This window comes from Podarcis raffonei, chromosome 3 (assembly GCF_027172205.1).
Source record: "Podarcis raffonei isolate rPodRaf1 chromosome 3, rPodRaf1.pri, whole genome shotgun sequence".
NCBI lineage: Eukaryota > Metazoa > Chordata > Lepidosauria > Squamata > Lacertidae > Podarcis > Podarcis raffonei.
In genome coordinates this window covers 122,009,314-122,034,260 of record NC_070604.1, presented here as the reverse complement: position 1 = coordinate 122,034,260, position 24,947 = coordinate 122,009,314, and the positions used below count along the sequence as shown (strand labels likewise).

The following is a 24,947-nucleotide window of genomic DNA, read 5'->3' as shown; positions in this document are numbered from 1 at the left end:
AAAAATCAAGCCAATTGTTTAGAAACACAGAACAACAAACCCCTGTGTTGCAAACTTAACACAACAAACAACACAAGCAACACGAAGACCAATCTATTAGATAGCACTGCAATTCTTATTGCATAATATACATAATTTAGTACAGCAAAAACAAAATGTGTACACTTGTAAATTTTCTAATATATTTGAAATCAAATGAACAGTCAATCTTTGAAAGTCTGTAAAAGTATAATAATAAAAATTTTTAGGGGTTCATGGTGCTGAAGTAGTGAGTGAGTAACAACGTAGGACAGTGATCCCGGATAATCTGACTGTTTCGCTGGAATCTTCTTCAGTGCAACCCATAGATTAGAAAAATGCACAAGGAGCAGTGGTCATAAGGATGTTGTTGTTGTTTAGTCGTTTAGTCATGTCTGACTCTTTGTGACCCCCCTGGACCAGAGCACGCCAGGCACTCCTGTCTTCCACTGCCTCCCGCAGTTTGGTCAAACTCATGCTGGTAGCTTCGAGAACACTGTCCCACCATCTCGTCCTCTGCCGTCCCCTTCTCCTTGTGCCCTCCATCTTTCCCAACATCAGGGTCTTTTCCAGGGAGTCTTCACTTCTCATGGGGTGGCCAAAGTCTTGGAGCCTCAGCTTCAGGATCTGTCCTTCCAGGGAGCACTCAGGGCTGATTTCCTTCAGAATGGAGAGGTTTGATCTTCTTGCAGTCCATGGGACTCTCAAGAGTCTCCTCCAGCACCAGAATTCAAAAGCGTCAATTCTTCAGCAGTCAGCCTTCTTTATGGTCCAGCTCTCACTTCCATACATCACTACTGGGAAAACCAGAGCTTTAACTATACAGACCTTTGTTGGCAAGGTGATGTCTCTGCTTTTTAAGATGCTGTCTAGGTTTTCCATCACTTTTCTCCCAAGAAGCAGGCATTTTTTAATTTCCCATAGATTAGAAAAATGCACAAGAAGCAGTGGTCATAAGGATATGTTACATAGATTCCAGCGCCTAAAAAGTTTTACCGCTTAGCCCACAGGATAGCATCTATTACTTTGTTTCAACTATAGACTTATTATACTTTTACCGACTTTCAAAGATTGACAGACGTGTGTTCATTTGATTTCAAATATATTTGAGAATTTACAAGTGTACACGTTTTGTTTTCGCTGTACTAAATTATGTATATTATGCAATACGAATGGCAGTCCTATCTAGTATACTGGTCTTCGTGTTGCTTGTGTTGTTAATTGTTTAGAAACGGCTTAGCGAGCATAGTTAACCTGCAGACTTCATGGTGTTAGTTTTAGCGAATTTACTGAAAAGGCTATTTCTTAATTTGTCCATCAATGCTGGGAAGTTTCCCTGTAACTGCTGCAGCAGATATGCCGCCTGAGAAGTAAAGATACCAGATGAAGCTGATGAGGATCTGGAAGAGAGAAAATGAGGAAGGTGGCACGTATTTCTTTTGTTCCTTTGCACCCTTCAGCTAAGGAAATTCTGTTTCCGCCGCTCAGTGATTCTGAGTTAGCTTCTCAGTGCGAACAGCACCACCGCCGGGCTTTAATCTCAACTTTTGCCTTTTTAGGGAGAATCGGAATCGGCTGACGCAGATCATGCTTCTGAAATCCCTCCTCCAGGTAACCAATATGGTGTGTCTTTTCATTAATCCCAGAATCTAGGAGAGTTGCCCTATGGCATGTGTTGCAACTGAGCCGCTGTGATCCAACTCTTGATTTTTATTTTTTTAAAAAAATGTTTTGTTTTGTTTTTGTAACAAAAAACAACCTTTATTATACATCAATTTACATTAATTTACATATAACTTAGACAATACACACCACAATATAGACACACCATAGACATCATAGACACGAACTTCCGATTTTTCTCCTTGTGCTATTTTACACTTTGCTAAGCTATACACATTTCATTATTATTATTTTGGTTTCCCATTTTATATCCGTAAACTTTTACTATGTACATTCTCTAAATTTCAAGATTCATTCTAGGGCTGCCAGGAGATTAACACTGTCACTGTAATTTTTAAGATATCCTTTAAATATCATCCAATCTTTATTAACTTTCTGTATTGGATTTCCTCTTATTCTCCCTGTCGCTTTGGCAAGTTGTGAATATTCTATCGTTTTCGCTTGCCAGTCCATTTTTGTGGGGATGTTATCACCTTTTCAATTCCTTGCTATTAAAATCCTAGCCTAGGCACTGGCAAACTCCAGATGTTTTGAGACTACAATTCCCATCATCCCTGACCACTGGTCCTGTTAGCTAGGGATGATGGGAATTGTAGTTCCAAAACATCTGGACGCCCTTTCAAGCCCTAAATGGCCTCGGCCCAGTATACCTGAAGGAGCGTCTCCACCCCCATCGTTCTGCCCAGACACTGAGGTCCAGCTCCGAGGGCCTTCTGGCAGTTCCCTCACTGCAAGAAGTGAGGTTACAGGGAACCAGGCAGAGGGCCTTCTCAGTGGTGGCACCCACCCTGTGGAACACCCTCCCATCAGATGTCAAGGAAATAAACAACTATCTGACTTTTAAGAGACATCTGAAGGCAGCCCTGTTTAGGGAAGTTTTTACTGTGTGACATTTTAATGTGTTTTTAATCTTTGTTCGAAGCTGCCCAGAGTGGCTGGGGAAACCCAGCCAGATGGACAGGGTACAAATAATAAATTATTATTATTATTATTATTATTATTATTATTATTATTATTATTATTGACTGGAGTTTGCCTATGTCTGTCCTAGCCGCTGTGGTTGCGTATATAAAGAGGGGTCTATGATTTTCCTTAATCTCCATGGACATAATACCTAACAGGAAGGCTCTGTGATTCTACGAGGTTGGCTCCGCTTAACGGAGATCTCTGTGGGTCCCGCAGGTCTCCACCGGCTTCCAGTGCAGCAACATGCTGACAGCTCTGCCCAGCTCCTTCCTGGACCGGCTCCTGTCGGCGGCTCTGATGGAGGACGCAGAGATCCGCCTCTTTGTACTCCAGATCCTCATCAGCTTCATCGACCGCCACGGGAACAAGCACAAGTTTCAGACCATCAGGTGCGCAGGCCTTGCCTTCCGTTTGCAGGCTGGCAGGATGGAGGGCAGTGTTGGGATGCAGCCGAGGAATCGGGGGCAATAGGCAGGCCCCCAGCTGGCCCCAGCCCACCGGCCAGTGTCCCAGGCAATCTCCAGTCTTTTGATCAGCATGAAACTGCGACCCTAGCTTCATAAGCCTTCAGAAGCTGAGCACACACACTCAGAAGTGGCAGGGAGAGGCTGTGTTGAGCATATTCACAAGCAGTTTATTCAGCATGTACAGTGGTACCTCAGGTTAAGTACTTAATTCATTCCAGAGGTCCGTTCTTAACCTGAAACTGTTCTTAACCTGAAGCACCACTTTAGCTAATGGGGCCTCCTGCTGCCACTGCATCTCCAGAGCCCGATTTCTGTTCTTATCCTGAAGCAGAGTTCTTAACCTAAAGCACTATTTCTGGGTTAGCGGAGTGTGTAACCTGAAGCGTATGTAACCCGAGGTACCACTGTAAAGGTAAAGGGACCCCTGACCATTAGGTCCAGTCGTAACCGACTCTGGGGTTGCGGCAATCATCTCTCTTTACTGGCCGAGGAAGCCGGCGTACAGCTTCTGGGTCATGTGGCCAGCATGACTAAGCTGCTTCTGGCGAACCAGAGCAGCGCACGGAAACGCCGTTTACCTTCCCGCCAGAGCGGTACCTATTTATCTACTTGCACTTTGACGTGCTTTCGAACTGCTAAGTTGGCAGGAGCAGGGACCGAGCAACGGGAGCTCACCCCATCGCGGGGATTCAAACCGCCGACCTTCTGATCGGCAAGTCCTAGGCTCTGTGGTTTAACCTACAGCGCAACCCACATTCCTGACCCTGGAGGTGAAGGTAAAGGTAAAGGGACCCCTGACCATTAGGTCCAGTCGTGACCAACTCTGGTGTTGCGGCGCTCATCTCGCTTTACTGGCCGAGGGAGCCAGCGTACAGCTTCCAGGTCATGTGGCCAGCATGACTAAGCCGCTTCTGGCAAACCAGAGCAGTGCACGGAAACGCCGTTTACCTTCCCGCCGGAGCAGTACCTATTTATCTACTTGCACTTTGATGTGCTTTTGAACTGCTAGGTGGGCAGGAGCAGGGACCGAGCAACGGGAGCTCACCCCGTCGCGGGGATTCGAACCGCCGACCTTTTGATCGGCAAGCCCTAGGCTCTGGGGTTTAACCCACAGCGCCACCCGCATCCCACTTACTCAGCATACATCAGGACAAAAGGAAAACATGTCTTCTCCCCTTGATGTCCAAAGCAAGCAGCTAAATGCAAAAGCTGTACACAAACGGAAGTTCCCAGCAAGCTGCGCTGGAGTGTAAACAGGCATGTGATGTATAACAATCATGCCTGTCCCTTAAGGTGGAACAGAATATTCTGACAGACGGGAGCCCAGGCCAACTTCGTGGGGTTGCAGCAGGACCGCAGAACAGTGGTGGCAAACCTTTTGGAGACCGAGTGCCCAAACTGCAACACAAAACACACTTATTTTTCGCAAAGGGCCAACACAGCAATTTACCGTATTTTTCCGTGTTGTTGGGCTGGGGGGGTGCGGTTTGCCCATAGCTGTTGAGCACAGAGCCTAGGGCTTGCCGATCAGAAGGTTGGCGGTTCGAATCCCCACGACGGGCTGAGCTTCCGTTGCTCGGTCCCTGCTCCTGCCAACCTAGCAGTTCGAAAGCACGTCAAAGCGCAAGTAGATAAATAGGTACCGCTATTTATCTCCCAGCAGCTGCAGGTAGATGTTGAAAAGCTTGGGGGAGAGGACAGAACCCTGAGGCACCCCACAAGTGAGAGCCCAGGGGTCTGAACACTCATCCCCCACTACCACTTTCTGAACATGGGCCAGGAGCATTGCAACCACTATGCCACACTGCCTCTCGTTTCATCCTTTGCCATTTCCCCGCACAGCACCATCAGCGATATCTCCATCCTGAAGCTGAAAGTGGACAAGTGCTCCCGCCAGGATACTGTCTTCATGAAAAAGGTACGGGGGGAAGGCAATTGTGGGTTTGCAAGACTTGCAGGTGGAAGGATGTGAGCCAGCCAGGTGGACAGGTAGACATCAACGGGGGGGGGGGGGAATAATTTCTGGCACCTTCCATGTGCAACGCCATTTATCCACCATAATAATAATTTATTACTTATATCCCTCCCATCTGGCCGGGCCTCCCCAACCACTCTGGTCGGCTTCCAATAGAATATTAAAAACACAATAAAACATCAAAACTTCCCTAAACATCCTGAATCTTCCGACATTCATTGCATGTTCACAGATGCTAGTATTACGAGAGGGAGAAAAACTCCTATCATTATTTCTTATTATTCGCTGAATTTATTTACCGCCCTATACCTGGTGGTCTCAGGGTGGTTCACAGAATAAAATCAAGATATAAAACCACAAAATACATAATAAAAATAAAAACCACTACCCAATAACACCCCTCACACACACATAAAAAACACATTTTAAAAGGGCATAGGATGTCAATCAGCTCAACCAAAGGCCTGGTTAAAAAGGAACATTTTCCCCCTGTGCCCAAAGGTGTGTAATAATAATAATAATAATTTATTATTTGTACCCCACCCATCTGGCCGGGTTTCCCCAGCCACTTCCCTGAACAGATGTCTTCTGAATGTCAGGTAGTTGCTTATCTCTTTGACATCTGTGTAATGAAGGTGCCAGGTGAACTTCCACAGACGGGGAGCCACTGCAGAGAAGGCCCCGCTCTTGTGTTGCACCCCAGATTTCTATACCGGAAAACCTACGATGCTGGCGGTTTAGTTTTCGGAAGCAGGGCAGTATATTTTTTAAAAAAATATTTTTATTAAACAGTTTTTATAACCATACAAACAAAACATACATAAACGAACAAAAGACAAAAACAAAACAAGAAACAAGTACCATTTCATATCCTAATTTCTTAAACCTTTCTTCCTCGACTTCCTCATGCCTCCCATTTCTGTATTCCAAATTCTAATCAATTACTCAGCAAATCTTCCCTTATTTTACTATAAATTTAAGCTAATCATCCTTATTCTCCTTGTCTTAACCATTGCTAATAGTAACCATTTACTTTCCAGTCCAACATCATTCTAACTGTCATTAATTTTGTAGTATTTCTTTAGATAGTCCTTGAACTTTTTCCATTCTTCTTCCGCCGCTTCTCTTCCCTGGTTTTGGATTCTGCTCGTCATTTCTGCCAAGCCCATGTAGTCCATCACCTTCATCTGCCATTCTTCCAGTGTGGGTAGATCCTGTGTCTTCCAGTACTTTGCAATAAGTATTCTAGCTGCTGTTGTAGCATACATAAAAAAAGTTATATCTGTCTTTAACACCCCTTGGCCGACAATGCCCAAGAGAAAGGCCTCTGGTTTCTTAGGGAAGGTATATTTAAATACCTTTTTCAGTTCATTATAAATCATTTCCCAGAATGCCTTAATCTTCGGGCACGTCCACCAGAGGTGAAAGAATGTGCCTTCCTTTTCCTTACATTTCCAACATTTATTGTCAGGCAAATGGTAGATCTTTGCAAGCTTGACTGGGGTTATGTACCACCTATAAATCATTTTCATGATATTTTCTCTTAAGGCATTACATGCCGTGAATTTCATCCCGGTGGTCCACAACTTTTCCCAGTCAGCAAACAAAATATTATGACCAATGTCCTGAGCCCATTTAATCATAGTTGATTTAACCGTTTCATCTTGTGTATTCCATTTCAGCAGCAAATTGTACATTTTTGACAGATTCTTAGTACTGGATTCTAACAATTCAGTCTCTAATTTTGATTTTTCCACCTGGAAGCCAATTTTACTGTCCAATTTAAACACTTCATTTATTTGATGATAATGCAACCAATCTCTCACCTTCTCTTTTAGTTTCTCAAAACTCTGCAATCTCAGTTTGTCCCCTTCCTTTTCCAAAATTTCCCAATATCTTGGCCACTTCGACTCCATATTTAACTTTTTAACTGCCTTAGCTTCCATTGGAGACAACCACCTTGGAGTTTTATTTTCCAGCAAATCTTTATATCTGACCCAGACATTTAATAGTGTTTTTCTGACAATATGGTTTTTAAAACTTTTATGTGCTTTAACCTTGTCATACCACAAATATGCATGCCACCCAAAAATATTGTTAAAACCTTCCAAATCCAAAATGTCTGTGTTTTCAAGAAGCAGCCAATCTTTTAGCCAGCAGAAAGCTGCCGCTTCATAGTACAGTTTAAAGTCTGGCAGGGCAAACCCCCCTCTTTCCTTTGAATCCGTTAATATCTTAAATTTTATTCTGGGCTTCTTGCCCTGCCAGACAAATTTAGATATGTCTTTCTGCCACTTCTTGAAACAGTCCATTTTATCCATTATTTGTAATGCTTGGAACAAAAACAACATTCTTGGCAATACATTCATTTTTATAACTGCAATTCGACCTAACAAGGAAAGCTTCAAGTCTGACCAAATCTCCAGATCTTTTTTCACTTCTGTCCAAGTTTTTTCATAATTGTCTTTAAATAGGTTCACATTCTTAGCTGTCATATTTACACCCAGGTATTTCACTTTTTTAACCACAGTCAACCCCGTCTCATTCTGAAACCTTTCTTTTTCAATCTGTGTTAAAATTTTTTCCAGTACCTTAGTCTTTAACTTATTCAATTTAAATCCTGCCATTTGACCAAACTCTTGAATTATTTCCAAAACTCTTTTCGTACTAGCTTCTGGCTCCTGTAAAGTAAGTACTAGGTCATCTGCAAATGCTCTCAATTTGTATTGTTTAGCTCCGACCTGAACCCCTTTGACCAACTGGTCCTTCCTAATCATATTAAGCAAAACCTCCAGGACCGATATAAAAAGTAATGGGGAGATAGGGCACCCCTGACGTGTCCCTTTTTCAATCTTGAACTCTTCTGTTACCACATTATTTACAATTAATTTTGCTTTCTGTTCAGAGTATATTGCACCTATACCATTTTCAAACCCTTGGCCTACCCCCATCCCCCGGAGGTTCTTCAACATGAAACTCCAAGATATAAGCAGGGCAGTATAAAATGTCCTCTCTCATGAATTCTGCCTCTCTGCTTTCCACAGCACTCGCAACAGCTCTATCGCCACATGTACTTGACCTGCAAGGAGGAGAGCAACGGACGGGCGCATTACGAGGCCATCTACAGCCTGCTGGCGCTCACCAGCATCGAGTTGGCCAACGAGGAGGTGGTGGTGGACCTGATCCGCCTGGCGCTGGCCATGCAGGTAGGGGCTGGGCCAGGGAGGGGGGGTCTGCCAAGACCCTCCTGGGAGCCTGCTGATTCCTTTATTTCTGGGGGGTCAGGAGGAAAGAGAACGGGGTGCCAAATCAATATTGATATGACTATCGCTTAGGTGGTCTTAATCTGTTTCAGGAGAGCTTTCCCTGAAGTGTGACCCAGCTCTCTGTATTTTGGGGGGAATTTTGATTGAAGAACTGGCTTTGCGGTTTTTAAAGAGTTCAATCTTTGTGATTTATCTTATTTGTAAACCCATTCATTCGTAGCCTTTGGGCTGTGAAGCTGTTTAGAAATCTGTGAAACAAAAAATAAATTTGTTCCGCAAAGAGCTTTTAGAGAATTAATCTGATCCAGCACCAGCTGTTCTTTCTGTATTTTATTGATTTAATAATGTTATAGTTATGTGATGTTTTGATACTTTTATTTGTCTGAGTTAGTATCATAGAACTGTGGGTTTGAAGGGACCCTGAGGACGCTGCAATAATAATAATAATAATTTATTATTTATAACCCGCCCATCTGACAGGGCTTCCCCAGCCACTCTGGGCAGCTTCCAACAAAATATTAAAATACAGTAATGCAATGCAGAAATATGCAGCTGTCTTGTGGAGGGATCGAACCTGCAACCACACTCTTAACCAACTGAGCTTAGGCAGTTTATACGTGTTATTATGTAAATGAATAACAGTGAGTTCTGGCATATAGAATCGGAGTATCGTAGTGTTGGAAGGCACCCCAAAGGTCATCCAGTCCAACCCCCTGCAATGCAGAAACTTCAACCAAAGCTTCCTTGACAGATGGCCATCTAACCTCACAGGTACAAGCCATCAGTGCCAGATTTACATATAAGCTAAACAAGCTTTAGCTTAGGACCCCACGCTCTTGGGCCCCCAAAAGGTGGGAAAACTGGATGTAAATTTCCAAAATATAAGATAAAAAACAAATAAAACCTACATACAGCATCAGTGTTTTGTGTTGTGTAGGCTCCTCTGATGTAAGTCATGGGCCCCGCCTGCTAGCCTGCTCCCTAAAATATCCCTGGTTTGCTCCTTTCTATATATAGGGTGCTGACATATTGAATGGACTGGTTGCATGGCAACATGCACAAATGGCTTGAGATACCTATGAGGTCCATCAATTACCACATAGCATATAGTAAAGGTAAAGGGACCCCTGACCAATGGGTACAGTCGTGACTGACTCTGGGGTTGCAGCGCTCATCTCCCTTTACTGGCCGAGGGAGCCGGCGTACAGCTTCCGGGTCATGTGGCCAGCAGGACTAAGCCGCTTCTGGTGAACCAGAGCAGCGCACGGAAATGCTGTTTACCTTCCCACTGGAGTGGTACCTATTTATCTACTTGCAGGGAGCAGGGACCGAGCAACGGGAGCTCACCCCGTCACGGGGATTCGAACCGCCGACCTTCTGATCGGCAAGTCCTAGGCTCTGTGATTTAACCCACAGCGCCACCCATGTACCCACATAGCAACACAAAAAACAGTGACAATTTGTTGTTGACAAAGGACAGCTGGACATATAAAGGGCCCCATTACCTTCAGGAGCTGAGGGCCTCATCAAACCACAATCCGGCCCTGCAAGCGATATAAGATTTCTGCCTTGCCTATGGCTGTCAAAGAGCAGCTTAGAATAACCCGGTTCAACCCAACAAGACGATAGAGAAGGAGCCAGCAGAGGAGAATCAGGCGTTTCCCAGGTCTCTCAGGTTTATCGGCTGGCATTCATATCGGACTGCCTGGACCCATAACATCTCAACCTTCTTTGCAGGAGCTGGCCCAAGTCAACGAGGACAACCTGCCATTATACAGCCGCTGTGCCCTCTATGCCCTCGGTGCCGCCTACCTGAACCTGATCAGCCAGCTGACCACGGTGCCCGCCTTCTGCCAGCACATCCACGAGGTCTGTATTGTCCCTGTTATAAAAGGTAAAGGGACCCCTGACCATTAGGTCCAGTCGTGGCCGACTCTGGGGTTGCAGCACTCATCTCGCTTTATTGGCCATGGGAGCCGGTGTACAGCTTCCGGGTCATGTGGCCAGCAGGACTAAGCCGCTTCTGGCGAACCAGAGCAGCACATGGTAACGCCATTTACCTTCCCGCCGGAGCGGTACCTATTTATCTACTTGCACTTTGACGTGCTTTCGAACTGCTAGTTTGGCAGGAGCAGGGACAGAGCAACGGGAGCTCACTCCGTCGCAGGGATTCAAACCGCCGACCTTCTGATCGGCAAGTCCTAGGCTCTGTGGTTTAACCCACAGCGCCACCCATGTCCCACTCTGATAGAGTAAACCAATCTTAATACAGTGGTACCTCGGGTTACAGACACTTCAGGTTACAGACTCTGCTAACCCAGAAATAGTACCTCAGGTTAAGAACTTTGCTTCAGGATGAGAACAGAAATCGTGCTCTGGCGGCGCAGCTGCAGCAGTAGCCCCATTAGCTAAAGTGGTACTTCAGGTTAAGAATAGTTTCAGGTTAATAATGGACCTCCACAACGAATTAAGTTCTTAACCCGAGGTACCACTGTATCAGGGAACCTAACTCTGTCAGTGTGTGCCAAGCAGGGCTCTCAGAGATGTGGGCGCTGGCGGTGGTCAAAGGTTCCCCCCAGAAACTCAGCTGGCTGAGCGAGTCTTGCCTCTTTTCCAGGTCATTGAGATGAGGCAGAAGGAGGCGCCGTACCTGCTCCCCGAAGGCGTGTTTGCAGAGAAACCCAGGTAAGCCAGCCCAGGAGCCTCTGACTTGGAATCCAAGACTTGAGGCTTTCCTCATCCAGTGACACGCACATTCCTTTTGTGCTGATGCCTTCCCTGGCCCTTCCTCCGCAGGAGGGCATGCTCTGAGCAGCAAGGGGGCAGGCGGGAGAGAGAGAGAGGCTTTGGCACCCCCTCTCATTTCTCCTCCCGATTCCCTTCCATAGGCTATCGAGGAACCTGGACCGCTTGGGCCCCGAGATCCTCTTTCGGCAGAGCAAGATCAGCGAGGTGCTGGGGGGCAGCGGATACAATTCGGACCGGCTCAGCACCCCTTATATCCCCCAGCTGACAGGTACGGGGGCTGAGCATGCCCTCCGATGCCAGGGGAGGGAGGGGAAAAGGCAAAGTGGTTGAATATGCACCTCTAAACCCCCTGCTACCCTCTTAAAGGTAAAGGTAAAGGGACCCCTGACCATTAGGTCCAGTCGTGGCCGACTCTGGGGTTGCAGCGCTCATCTCATTTTATTGGCCGAGGGAGCCGGCGTACAGCTTCCGGGTCATGTGGCCAGCATGACTAAGCCGCTTCTGGTGAACCAGAGCAGCGCATGGAAACGCCATTTACCTTCCCGCTGGAGCAGTACCTATTTATCTACTTGCACTTTTGACATGCTTTCGAACTGCTAGGTTGGCTGGAACAGGGACCGAGCAACGGGAGCTCACCCCGTCGCGGGGATTTGAACCACCGACCTTCTGATCGGCAAGCCCTAGGCTCTGTGGTTTAACCCACAGCGCCACCTGCGTCCCTGCTACCCTCTTATTACATCCCAATAGGTAGTCCTGCACTTCAGGAAGCACCAATCTAGAACAACTCTACATTCCTCATACCATTTCATTTTTAAAGTAATAGTTTTTATTAAGCTTTACAGTGGCTGCTTGGGTTGAGAACGTGATCCATGCAGGATGCACATTCGCAACCCGCAGCGTTCGCAACCCACATCTGCGCACACGCAGGTTGCAATTCGGGGCTTCTGCTCATGCGCAAAGCGCGATTTAGCACTTCTGCGCATGTGCGACCGCCGAAACCCGGAAGTAACCCGTTCCAGTGCTTTCGGGTTTTGGCAGTCCGCAACCCGAAAAAACGCAACCTGAAGCGGCTGTAACCCGAGGTATGACTGTATAGGGGGAAAAATACAAAACTTAATATCTTTTCCCTTTTTTATCTAAACTAAGACTTTGGTCTAGATACAATAAAAGCATAAAAGGGAGAGAAAAAAGAAAGGGAAGGGAAGGGAAGGGAAGGGAAGGGAAGGGAAGGGAAGGGAAGGGAAGGGAAGGGAGGAAGGAAGGAAGGAAGGAAGGAAGGAAGGAAGGAAGGAAGGAAGGAAGGGTAAAATAGAGGTTAAGAGAGAAAGACAGAAAGATAACACTCAGAAAGTAAAAAAAACTTCCCATTCTTCATTTGTCTGCTATATAAAAGCAATATGCACTTTATCCAGTCCAACACCCAACAAAGTCACTTTCCATAAACAAATACGATCTCCAATCCTCAAATCCAAATATCATCATATCTTTCCACGCAAAATTCTGTAAGAGGTTTCCAGTCTTTAGCAAATGTTAACGATGACTTTTCTCTGATTTAAACATGCCGGTTTCCCCATCTCGGCTAAAAGCCTGCTAGTTTTAACAGCCGTTCCTCCCATGTTGGCAATTTCCCCTTCCCTTTCAGATGAAGATCGGCTGTCAAAGAGGAAGAGCATTGGCGAGACCATCTCCCTGCAGGTGGAAGTGGAGTCGAGAAATAGCCCCGAAAAAGAGGAGGTACGCGGTTTGGATGGTGCCCTGCCATGGACCGTTTGTCGCGAGCTGCCGGGAGATTTCGTGGAAGTCGGGGTTGGGAGACAGGGGACCCAAGAGGCTTTGTAGGGAAGGAAACAGCCTTTCAGCTCTTGGCCCTGAGCTGTTTAGGGCTGATGGGATTATTGGTTCAGGAGATCTTCCCCACCCCAATCTTTTGCTGGCGGCCCCATTTGCCTCTCAAGTAGGATTTCTGCCCAGACAACCATGACGTCTTAAGACTCCTGGTTTCTAACATTTCGCTTCTCTTCTCTCCTCCTTCCACTGTCCGCTCAAACCCGAAACAGAGAGCCCCTGCCGAAGAGATCACGTACGAAACCTTGAAGAACGCAATTGGTAAGAGTCTTTGGGGACCAGAGGTGTCCAACAGGGTCCCCTGCCCCTTTTGCGCCCCACTTTGGGCAGAAAGGAAGAGACCATTGGCAACTCTCTCTCTTTTTAATAATATTTTTATTACATTTTTAACAAAACGTAACAAAAAACAACAACACAGTAACAAATACAATAACAACCACACACAAAAATTGTCGACATGCAGAGGGGCTGGGAGGCCATCTGGCAAGTCCACCTGCACATCACTGCATTCCTTCAGAAGCCTAAGAGAAGCTGCGTTCTCCATCCCACAAAATCTTCATGCTCCCAAACCATCAAGGTTTTCCTCAGAAGCTGTCAGCATTTAACTTGGGTGTTAATTTACTACTTGATTTCATACAATTTATTGTACAACAACAACTCAAAGCGGTTTAGGCAAAAAATTGTAAAAGCAATAAAAATACCCCTAAGTAAAATTAACAATATTTGAAAAGATATTGCTGAGCTCACCCCGTCACGGGGATTCGAACAGCCGACCTTCTGATCGGCGGGCCCTAGGCTCTGGGGTCTAACCCACAACGCCACCCGCATCCCTTTGTATGCTGGTAGGGACACCTTGAACTTGGTTCTCGCTGTCGTGTCCAACGAATGTTCCTGGTCTTCTTCTTTTTTAGTAGACAGTGTTGCGGTGGAGGAACAGGAGCGGGAGAGGAGGAGGCAAGTGGTGGAAAAGTTCCAGAAAGCTCCCTTCGAAGAAATCGCGGCTCACTGTGGCGCCCGGGTGAGTAGTGGATTTGTTCGCTGTGCGTGCGCACTCCATATGGGATGCCGCACATGCGCATTCCATATGGATGTCGCGTGTGCGTCGCCAGGCGGTGCGTCCTGCCCCGGGTGCCAAAGAAGGTTCCTCCGACACTGGACACGAGACAAGCATAAACACACTCTCTGTCGGAACTTGCGCTCGACCGAGCTACTCCTCCAGTCGAGTCCTCCGACGGTGATTAACGACCTAAGCCTTTGATGAGGCTCCAGACATGTTCCCATTATGCAGAGTATCCAAGCAGCAGAAGGAGAGAAAAATATGAGCTGCATTGCTAAGAGTATTATTTCTAACTACGCAGACAGAAAAGAATATACATCCTCTCTCTGTGAAAGCAGAGAGGCAACTGGTAGAAAGAAACAGGAAACCAGTAATATCAACATCCATCTCCAGACTTCCGACAGTCTGGAATCTCTGGAATGTAAACAGAGTCTTGTGACTCTAAGCAGCTGCACAGTGGCACAAACAGAAACCTAACACTCTCTACATGAGCGTTAAGCAACGCTGCTGCATTGCGAACTAATCTGCTCCAATGCAGTTCTCTGGGCTCGGAAGTGAGCCTTGCAAAGATCCAAGAGGACGGAGAGATCCGCTCGCATTTCCCTATGCCAGCTCCCCCTGTGATACTAACACCGCGTAGCCTTTTGCCTCCAGTGCTCATCCTTTGCAATGAGCAAAATCCCTCCCTTAGTGCGATTTCACCCACTTCCCCCAGCAACACTAACACCTTGAGCTGGGCTTGATAGCAAAATGGCAACCTCTGAGCGCAGGTTTTCTGTGCCAGCAAGGCCTCCCCCTTGTCAGCAACCGCGCTGCAGCATTCTGCACGACCAGCAGCCTCAGGATCTAGCGCCAGAGAAGCCCCACGTGGATCGCATCGCAGGGCAGCAATTCCTATTTTTAATTATAAAATAGATTTATAAAATTAATTTATTCCTAATAAAATAGGAATGAAATAGATTTGCTCATCCTTTGCACTGAGCAAAATCTATACATTCTCAAAAAGCAGAAGAACACAAATATAGCACCATTTCCCAGTTTGCATTCTCTTGAGGTTAAAATTAGGCCCCCGCCCCCATTTCCATGCTTAAATGATCTATTAGTGGTGCGTATTAGAGTTATCCCATGCCTTCGTTCCTCCCAGTTTGCAATTCCAGTGCTCACAGTCGTCCCCTTCTTCTTGCAGGCCACGCTTCTGCAGAGCAAGCTCAACCAGATATTTGAGATCACCATACGGTAAGGGGGTGGAAGGGGGAGAGAGGCTGGGGGACGCTGGGTGGGTGTATTAGGATCGTCCTACTCATGTGTAGGACCCTGGCAGCGACACATGCCTGACTGGCACATTCTCTCCCTTCCTGGTCGGTCGGTCGGGAGCTTCCAAAGCTTTCTTCAGCCTGAACATCACAGCAACCGATGCCAGCAGACATAGGGATCCGCAGAGTCTTCGCAGCTTGCATAACAGAACTCAGTAGCACAGCATTTTGGTTAATCTACGTTTATTTACATATAATACACTCGGAGCATTCTGACTTAGCTCCTGCCTCTTTCTCATCAGACAGCAAAGAGAGAAAGAACAAAGGACAATAGTCCATAGCTGTCAACCTTCCCTTTTTTTGCGGGAAATTCCCTTATTCCAGCGCAGTTTCCCGCTGCTATTCCGGATTGTTAGATATCCCGTAGACTGTCCCCGGGACAGAGGAGGCTGCGGATCCCTTATTTTTGAGGCTGCTGATCCCTAATTTTCAAATCTGAAAGTTGACAGCTGATAGTCCCACTGCATGGAACACAGTAATACCAAAACATCCTGTCTCGGTCACTTCCCACACTGTTGAATGAAAACATACACCGTCATGTGATAGACAACAATCCCATGACTGCAAAAAACGGAGCAGGAATCCTAACAGGTGGCAGCGCACGGGAGAAACCCCTCTCCCCGCACGAGAACTTCTCCCGCTTGCTTCGAGCAGAGCACCTTTCTCTTGTGACACTTTCCCCCCCACCGTGCTGTCAGTGGCTGGACTGAGGAGGAATGGTGGGAGTCACCCCCCCACACACACACACACCTTCCCGGGAAAAGGAGGAGAGTATAGATTTAGAACAGTGGTTTGCTGAAGGGCATGATTCAGAGGCTGGCGAGGGTAAAAGCTGGGATATATTGGGGGGGCCAGCGGGAAGGAGCAGCATTGGGGGAAAGAGAGGTAACAGATTCAGTGTCTCTTGAAAGCATTCCTGACACACGCACACCCGCCCCCAAACTAGGCATGTGTGTTGCCAAATGCAAGATGGTTCTTTTAAAATTAGATTCAGAAGCATTATAAACACAAGTGTAATAAACAGAAATCTGCCCTTATTCCCTTATGGGGGGGGCACAAGAGCCCTTATAGAGTCCTTTGCAGGTTCTCCATCCTGTCTTGGTCACTTTCCACACTGTCATGTGATAGACAACAATCCCATGACTGCAAACACGAATCCTAACAAGTGGCAGCACATGGGAGAAAATAACAGAGGCCAACCAGAGAATATTGAGAAGCAAAGCAGCTAGTAAGCCTGATCTTTATTAAACTGTTGCAACAGGGTGCCCCCTTCACACGCAGGAAAGAAGGAGGACCCCAAACCAAGGTGTGTCCGCCCTTATATAGACATTTTAAATTGCCTGCCCTGAAGTCCAAGACCACCCCCAGACACATCATACCTACATCACAGAAAGGGCGGTCTACAACAGAAATCTGAGTGCGTTGTTTACCTCCTGTCTGGCAGGTTACCTGTTAATGGTCACTTGATTGGATTGCCTGGGGAGCCTGGCCAGTCTTTTGTAATGATAAATACTTAGTTCCTGAGCCAGGTCACAGGCTCACCCTATTCATATATTAAATATGCCCTTAAGACAGGATTTGTGAAGGAAAAGACAATGGGGAGGCTTTTCCATTTTCCTTTGACTTTGCAGAGAAAACATTTGGTCAGTTTAGGAGCCAATATGGCTTCATGGCTGTTTTCCTGTGCTGCTTCAGACATGTGGTTTATATATTTATGAACGTGTTCTAAGACCTTTCCTTGGCCAACAATCAGCTCAGCAATTGTCACCTCTGGGCACTTCCTCGAGTCCCTATTTTTCAAGGGCAAAATAGCTTTGGAATAAAGGAAACTTGCAAAGGAGTTGATTTTATATTATTTTTAAAGCTAGGTAACTTCCTTGAGCTGTCAAGTCGAAAGGATACATTCAGGCATAATATTTGTAAAATTTAACAACTTTAAAGATGTGCCCCCCCCCCATAATTTCCGTAACAACACACACACACTCCAGAACAACATGGGCCAGACATGTATGCGGATGATACCCAGCTCTACCTCTCTTTTAAATCAGAACCAGTGAGGGCGGTGAAGGTCCTGTGTGAGTGTCTGGAGGCGGTTGGAGGATGGATGGCGGCTAACAGATTGAGGTTGAATCCTGACAAGACAGAAGTACTGTTTTTGGGGGACAGGAGGCGGGCAGGTGTGGAGGATTCCCTGGTCCTGAATGGGGTAATTGTGCCCCTGAAGGACCAGGTGCACAGCCTGGGAGTCATTTTGGACTCACAGCTGTCCATGGAGGCACAGGTCAAATCTGTGTCCAGGGCAGCTGTTTACCAGCTCCATCTGGTACGTAGGCTGAGACCCTACCTGTCCGCGGACTGTCTCGCCAGAGTGGTGCATGCTCTGGTTATCTCCCGCTTGGACTACTGCAATGCACTCTACGTGGGGCTACCTTTGAAGGTGACTCAGAAACTACAACTAATCCAGAACGTGGCAGCTAGACTGGTGACTGGGGGCGGCCGCCGAGACCATATAACACCGGTCTTGAAAGACCTACATTGGCTCCCAGTATGTTTCCGAGCACAATTCAAAGTGTTGGTGCTGACCTTTAAAGCCCTAAACGGCCTCGGTCCAGTATACCTGAAGGAGCGTCTCCACCCCCATCATTCTGCCCGGACGCTGAGGTCCAGCGCCGAGGGCCTTCTGGCGGTTCCCTCATTGCGAGAAGCAAAGCTACAGGGAACCAGGCAGAGGGCCTTCTCGGTAGTGGCGCCCGCCCTGTGGAACGCCCTTCCAGCAGATGTCAAAGCGATAAACAACTACCTGACATTCAGAAGACATCTTAAGGCAGCCCTGTTCAGGGAAGTTTTTAACGTGTGATATTTTACTGTATTTTTGGTTTTTATGGAAGCCGCCCAGAGTGGCTGGGGAGGCCCAGCCAGATGGGCGGGGTATAAATAATAAATTATTATTATTATTATTATGTCTCAAAGTTCTCTTCTCTTGACCGCAGACCTCCTCCAAGCCCCTCGGGGACCATCACGGCCGCGTACGGCCAGCCTCAGAGCCACTCCATCCCGGTCTACGAGATGAAGTTCCCGGACCTGTGCGTCTACTGAGCGGTCCCGACTGCATGCCAGGATGCGACTGCGGCTTCGAACCATCACCTGGGACCAAGTGGATCGCGATCTTGCTGCCTCCAGGAGCCCATGGGGGAGGGCATCCCCTTTAGACCACCTTCCAAGCAAGAGGGATGCAGGATGCTTCCCCTTACAGTCCCCCACACACATCCCAAGGCCCCTTCGTCTTCCTTCCCCTCCTTTGTGCTTGACTCGATTTCCCCGTTATACGGAAGAGAGCACCCAGGCAGCCTTTGACGGACAGTCGCAAGAGGCGGGGCACCATTTTCGGCCTCCCTTTTTTAAGAAGATGTTTTAAAAAGTCTTTTTGGATGGGTCGGGTGTTTCCTCTCTCTGTGTGTCTCCACTGAACGCGTGTGTTGATAATCCATCGCATAAAGTCAATCTATTCTCTGTGGGTTTGTGTCGTTTCTGCTGCTGGTTGCTGGCTCAGAATATTTTCCTGGCCAAAACATTGCACCTTTCCCCCATCCGCACCCTGTTATGTACATTGGGATCCTTTGTGACAGAGATAGATAAATATATATTTAAATGTAATAACTCCTGCTTAGAGTTATTCTTCAGTGCTATGAGTCTTATTGATAAGGCATAAATCTGCCTAGATACGAATCTATCTGTATAGATAGATAGATCTATGATACGATACAATAATCTTTACTGTCATTGTCCCATACAGAACAACAAAATTGAAAAAACCTACATCAGACATTCAGAAACCAACAAGCCTGCTATCCCAGCCTGGTTAACCCCCTAAAAACTCTGATACCCCATAATTAAATACAATATACTCCCATAGAGACTACCTTACACTGTGTTTAAAACCAAAATCACATTTGGATAGAAACTGTTTCTCAGGCGGCTGGTCCTAGTCTTTATAACCCTGTACCTTCTTCCAGAAGGCAGAAGCTGAAAGAGATTTAAAGATATGGAACAAAGCAACAACATAATGTTGATATCCCAGCCCCCTCTCAGTTTGGGAGTTGGGTATGTTTAGCCTGGAGAGGAGACTGAGAGGTGATATGAGAGCCATCTTCAAATATCTAAAGGTCTGTCAAATGGAAGATGGAGCAAGCTTGCTTTCTGCTGCTCCAGAGGGCAGGACTCAAACCCATGGCTTCAAATTACAAGAAACGAGATTCCTATTAAACATCAGGAAGAACTTTCTGACGCTACAGTGGAACGGTCGGTGATCTCTCCTTCCTTGGGGGTTTCCAAGCAGAGTTTGGATGGCCATCTGTCATGGATGCTTTAGCTGAGATTCCTGCATCACAGTTCTATCGTTCTATGATAACTCTTTATTTTAAAACTGGCTTTTAATTCACAAGTAGATGGGCCTGGATAAAGTCTATGGTATATGAAATATACTCGGAGTCAAGTGTTTCATGCTCTTTATTCAGCTCAGAGTGGTGAGGAGGAATGGAAGTTCCCCCAAAATATCTGCTTTATATACATTATTTACACAATGGGCCCCACATGATTGGCTAATTCCGGGATTCACCTATAGGCCAATCAGGTTGCAGATTCACTTCCACCTGGAGCTGGATTGGTTGGCTCCTGCGGACCAATCAGACTGTTGCATTGTTCTAGGACCAATCAGACTGCTGCATTTTGGATCCTATTGTCCTAGGACCAATCAGACTGCTGCAGTTTGGATCCTATTCAACTCAGCACATAACACCCCTCCCCTCTAAGTTCCAGTCCTGCCCGGGAGGTCGCATTCATAGTCCTCAAGGTACGCCGGCGGCCTACGTGTGCGTTGCGGCCTGGGGTGTTCCCTGGTCCGGGGTTCAGGTTCTGGCTCGTGTTCCAAGGATGCTGGCTGTGATGGGGCCGTTTGGTCTGGTGCAACCCGCTCGCTCAGTCGTGGTTCTGGTTCCTTTCGGCCTCGCGGGTCCTCTCTGTATTTACTGATTCTGCCTCCCCTGCTGGCCCCTCCTGCTCTACGGGCCTCGCTGCCCCACTGTTCCCTTGGGACTCCTCTGACCTGTCCTCCTCCTGGTTTTCTCCCGGGAATGGTCGCCGTAGCTGCTCGCAGTGGCGGCGCCAGCATTGCCCCCCATCCGGTAGCACCTCGTACATAACAGTATATAAAAAAGAAGAATATATTTCTCCTTGCATTGCATCTGAGGGCATGACTATTGATGCCATGCCGTCCTGGTATTTGAGGAACACAACAATGCGCTGTGCTGAGGTGCAATGAAGGAGGTGGAAACAAGACATTGTTGATCTTCAAAAGGTCACATATTGTTGTGGGGTGCTGAGTTGATCTGTGTTTGAATAGTTATCTGGGTGGCCTTTTCAAAGGAGCGTTAATGTCACAGGCTCAGGCCAGACTGTCTTTAAGAAAACATTTTGTTTTCTTGAAAGGGCTTTGTTTGTTTGTTTGTTTTGCGTTTGACTGCCGCAACAGCAGGTCAATGGAGCCACCATTGGGACTCTGGTTTTCTCTGTATTTAAAGCTCGTATTGCGCAATTGCTAGCGGAGAGTCCCTGGTTTGAATCTCATCTCTGCCGCGCAGACTTACAAGGAGGACTTAGCGAAGCTGCCTCTGTTCTTCCGTCTGCAGATATGATGGGCTCAGAGCCTTAGAGCTGTTGTAAGGCCCATAGTTCAAAACCATAAGGGGAGGGAAACAGAAGGGTCAGACTGTGTCCAAACCAAAGGCCAGGCGGAACAGCTCTACCTCACAGGCCCTGCGGAAAGATGTCAAGTCCCGCAGGGCCCTAGTCTCTTGTGACAGAGCGTTCCACCAAGTCGGGGCCAGTACTGAAAAGGCCCTGGCCCTAGTTGAGACCAATCTAACCACCTTGCGACCTGGGACCTCCAAAGTGTTGTCATTTGTGGACCTTAAGGTCCTCCATGGGGCATACCAGCAAAGAGGCGGCCCCGTAGGTACATGGGATCTGTGGTCCAACCAAACTTTCAACCATGACGAGACTGACTCTAGAGCAGGGGTCAGCAAACTTTTTCAGCAGGGGGCTGGTCCACTGTCCCTCAGACCTTGTGGGGGGCCGGACTATATTTCTTTTTGGGGGATGAACGAATTCCTATGCCCCACAAATAACCCAGAGATGCATTTTAAATAAAAGCACACATTCTACTCATATAAAAATATGCTGATTCCTGGACCGTCCACAGGCTGGATTTAGAAGGTGATTGGGCCGGATCCGGTCCCCGGGCCTTAGTTTGCCTATCCATGCTCTAGAGCAGGTACCCCCAAACTTGGCCCTCCAGATGTTTTGGGACTACAACTCCCATGATCCCTAGCTAACAGGACCAGTGGTCAGGGCTGATGGGAATTGTAGTCCAAAACATCTGGAGGGCCAAAGGTTGGGGATGCCTGCTCTAGAGGGCTGTTGCTGGAGATCTCTGAAGTAATTGGAGGTAAGAAAGGCCAACAAACAGGGACTCTTAATTCTTTGGCAAAGGGAAGGTCGAATCCTTAGTGTGGGGAGACAATATTACGGACGGTGGGAAACATGGTTGTTGTTGTTTAGTCGTTTAGTCGTGTCCGACTCTTCGTGACCCCCTGGACCAGAGCACACCAGGCACTCCTGTCTTCCACTGCCTCCCGCAGTTTGGTCAGACTCATGTTTGTAGCTTCGAGAACATGGTACTGGGAATAATAACTTCCCTCAGAGGTTGGTGGACTCTGCAAGCCAGTGTGGTGTAGTGGTTAAGAGCAGTGGTCTCGTAATCTGGTGAGCCGGGTTCGCTTCCCCGCTCCTCCACATACAGCTGCTGAGTGACCTTGGGCCAGTCACACTTCTCTGAAGCCTCTCAGCCCCACTCACCTCACAGAGTGTTTGTTGTGGGGCAGGAAGGGAAAGGAGAATGTGAGCCGCTTTGAGACTCCTTCGGGTAGTGATAAAGCGGGATATCAAATCCAAACTCCTCTTCTTCCTTCACTGGAGGTTTTGAAGCAGAGATTAGATGGGCCTCTGTCCAGGGTACTTTAGTTGCCATTTCTGCAATGACCCTTTGGATGTCGTCCAGCTATACAATTCTGTGATAGTTAAAGCTTACTATAACAGATTGCGATATGTTTTGTCTCTTGCAAGAGTGTTTGGGTACCACAAGCTGAACATGAGAACAGTGTGATGCAGCAACAAAAAAAAAAGCTAACTCTATTCTGGGCTGCAACAACAGAAGTCGAGTGTTCAGGTCAAGGGAAGTCATAAAGCTAAAGGGACCCCTGACCATTCGGTCCAGTCGTGGCCAACTCTGGGGTTGCAGCGCTCATCTCGCTTTATTGGCCGAGGGAGCCGGCGTACAGCTTCTGGGTCATGTGGCCAGCATGACTAAGCCGCTTCTGGCGAACCAGAGCAGCGCACAGAAATGCCGTTTACCTTCCCGCCGGAGTGCTACCTATTTATCTACTTGCACTTTGACGTGCTTTCGAACTGCTAGGTTGGCAGGAGCAGGGACTGAGCAACGGGAGCTCACCCCGTTGCGGGGATTCGAACCGCCGACCTTCTGATCAGCAAGTCCTAGGCTCTGTGGTTTAGACCACAGTGCCACCCACATCCAAGGGTAGTCATAGTCCCATTCTATTCTGCCTTAGTCAGACCACAACTGGAATATTGTGTCCAATTCTGGGCACCGCAATTTAGGAAGGATGTTGACAAGTTGGAAGGTGTGCAGAGGAGGGAACCAGGATGATCGAGGGTCTGGAAACCAAGCCTGATGAGGAGCAGTTGAAGGAGCTGGGTATGTTTAGCCTGGAGAAGGCTGAGAGGTCTCTTATCCTGATGGTCTTATCTATCTGGCTATCTCCCAAAAAAGGAGATTCCAGCTGAACATTAGGATAGGGTTACCAGAGCAAGCAGCTCCTGAAGCCAGCCAGAGCCAACTGCACTACCAGGCTGGCTCCAGGCTGCTGACTGCCGCTGCCATGTTTCCCGGGGACACATTTGCAAATCCGGGGACTGTCCCCGGGAACCGGGGACGTCTGGTAACCCTAATCTAAGATCTCTGCATTGCAGGGGGCTGGACTTTTGGGGCCCCTTCCACCTGTGCAATTCATTGGGATTTTATAACAGAGGTTGGGTGGTCATCAATGGTGGATCCTTTCGCCGTTATCTCTGCATTGCAGGGGGTTGGACTAGATGACCTTTGGGATTCCCTCCACCTCTACAATTGCATGATTTTGCAACACAGAGGCTTTTAAAACGGAGTTTGTGTGGCTGCCTCTCGAGGATCCTTTCGCTGCACTAGTAGACTCTTGGCAGGAGATCAGGGAAGACTCCAGAGTCACGGGTGGGCGGCACACTGTTGCCCAGTTTGGTGTAGTGGTTAAGAGCGGTAGTCATGTAATCTGGGGAACCGGGTTCGCGTCTCCGCTCCTCCACATGCAGCTGCTGGGTGACCTTGGGCCAGCCACACTTCTCTGAAGTCTCTCAGCCCCACTCACCTCACAGAGTGTTTGTTGTGGGGGAGGAAGGGAAAGGAGATTGTTAGCCGCTTTGAGACTCCTGAAGGGGAGTGAAAGGCGGGATATCAAATCCAAACTCTTCTTCTTCTCTTCTTAAAAAACTCTGCACATTTATGTTTCACAGGGTGCAAAAGTAGAGCTTTGCAGCTTTATACAACGTGCATGTGTGCTTGGGCCCAGGGTCTTTTGCCTCACCAGGCCCACTACTGACGCCCTGTTGCTACTCAGATTCAAAAAATAAAAATAAAAGTGTCCCCAAATTCATTGGAAAAAATCTGGTAACCATACATTAGGAAGACTTTTGTGGTGGTAAGAGTTTGGCAGTGGAGCGGTCTCCCTCAGGAGGTTGTGGGTTCCTTCCTTGGAGGTTCTTTAGCAGAGTTTGGATACTCTCAGGGATACTCCAGCTGCAATTCCTGCATTGCAGGGGCTGGAGAAGATGGTCCCTTCCAACTCTATGGTCCCTTCCAACCTTTTGATTCTACGGTGTGGCTCTAGGGGGTCCATCTGGGTGATGCCCCGAGTCTCTCCCAATTCTTGGGGTCCTGTGAGGGTTCCTCAACCTCACCCCCCCCCCAAAATGAGCCAGGATGTGAGAGCTACAATTAAGGGATGGGTGCCCTCCAGGCTCTTGGGGGGGAGGCCTTGCCTCCACTTTGTCACCTGCTAGGTAGGAGAACAGTTTTGGGGGGTGAGTGGAGCTGAAAGCAGATTGGAAGCTGGAGACCCAGAGACCTGCTTGCTGTGTGCTGGATCCAAAACAAAAACTAATGGAGAAGCGAGATCTGCTGGGGTGTTACTGCTGGGACCCCCCCCCCCCGTCTTAGGCTCAGGTTGTCTATTTGTGTAGGTGAAACCACGTATCCTAAAAACACCACAATCTCCACTGATCTCCAAGGAAACTGAATTCTGGGTCTGGAACCTCTCTGGGCTCAGAGATTGCGACTCAACTCTGCCTGGAAGCCTGATGTAGTCAACTGTGGGTTGTGCAAGCATTGGGCCCAGACACTGGCTATGCAGTAGCGGGCAGTAGCTAACAATTGGGAATGCACTTTGC

At 47.6% G+C, this 24,947-nt stretch overlaps 1 protein-coding gene across 7 annotated transcripts in view; it reads left to right on the top strand.

Moving 5' to 3' along the window:
* The window catches only part of EFR3B (EFR3 homolog B), a 128,804-nt gene extending 109,952 nt beyond the window's left edge, over window positions 1-18,852 (top strand). For 6 of the 7 annotated variants that reach the window (XM_053383838.1, XM_053383833.1, XM_053383837.1 and 3 more), the window contains 12 exons: window positions 1,578-1,629; window positions 2,884-3,056; window positions 4,977-5,052; window positions 8,154-8,315; window positions 10,113-10,244; window positions 10,993-11,060; window positions 11,264-11,391; window positions 12,766-12,857; window positions 13,181-13,229; window positions 13,880-13,986; window positions 15,212-15,261; window positions 18,329-18,852. In XM_053383838.1, coding sequence (XP_053239813.1) covers window positions 1,578-1,629; window positions 2,884-3,056; window positions 4,977-5,052; window positions 8,154-8,315; window positions 10,113-10,244; window positions 10,993-11,060; window positions 11,264-11,391; window positions 12,766-12,857; window positions 13,181-13,229; window positions 13,880-13,986; window positions 15,212-15,261; window positions 18,329-18,434 — 1,195 coding nt within the window. In that variant the 3' untranslated portion in view covers window positions 18,435-18,852. The remainder of the gene's footprint in view (window positions 1-1,577; window positions 1,630-2,883; window positions 3,057-4,976; window positions 5,053-8,153; window positions 8,316-10,112; window positions 10,245-10,992; window positions 11,061-11,263; window positions 11,392-12,765; window positions 12,858-13,180; window positions 13,230-13,879; window positions 13,987-15,211; window positions 15,262-18,328) is intronic. The other variant, XM_053383834.1, reaches the window with a different exon arrangement.
* The last annotated feature ends 6,095 nt before the right edge of the window (window positions 18,853-24,947 follow it).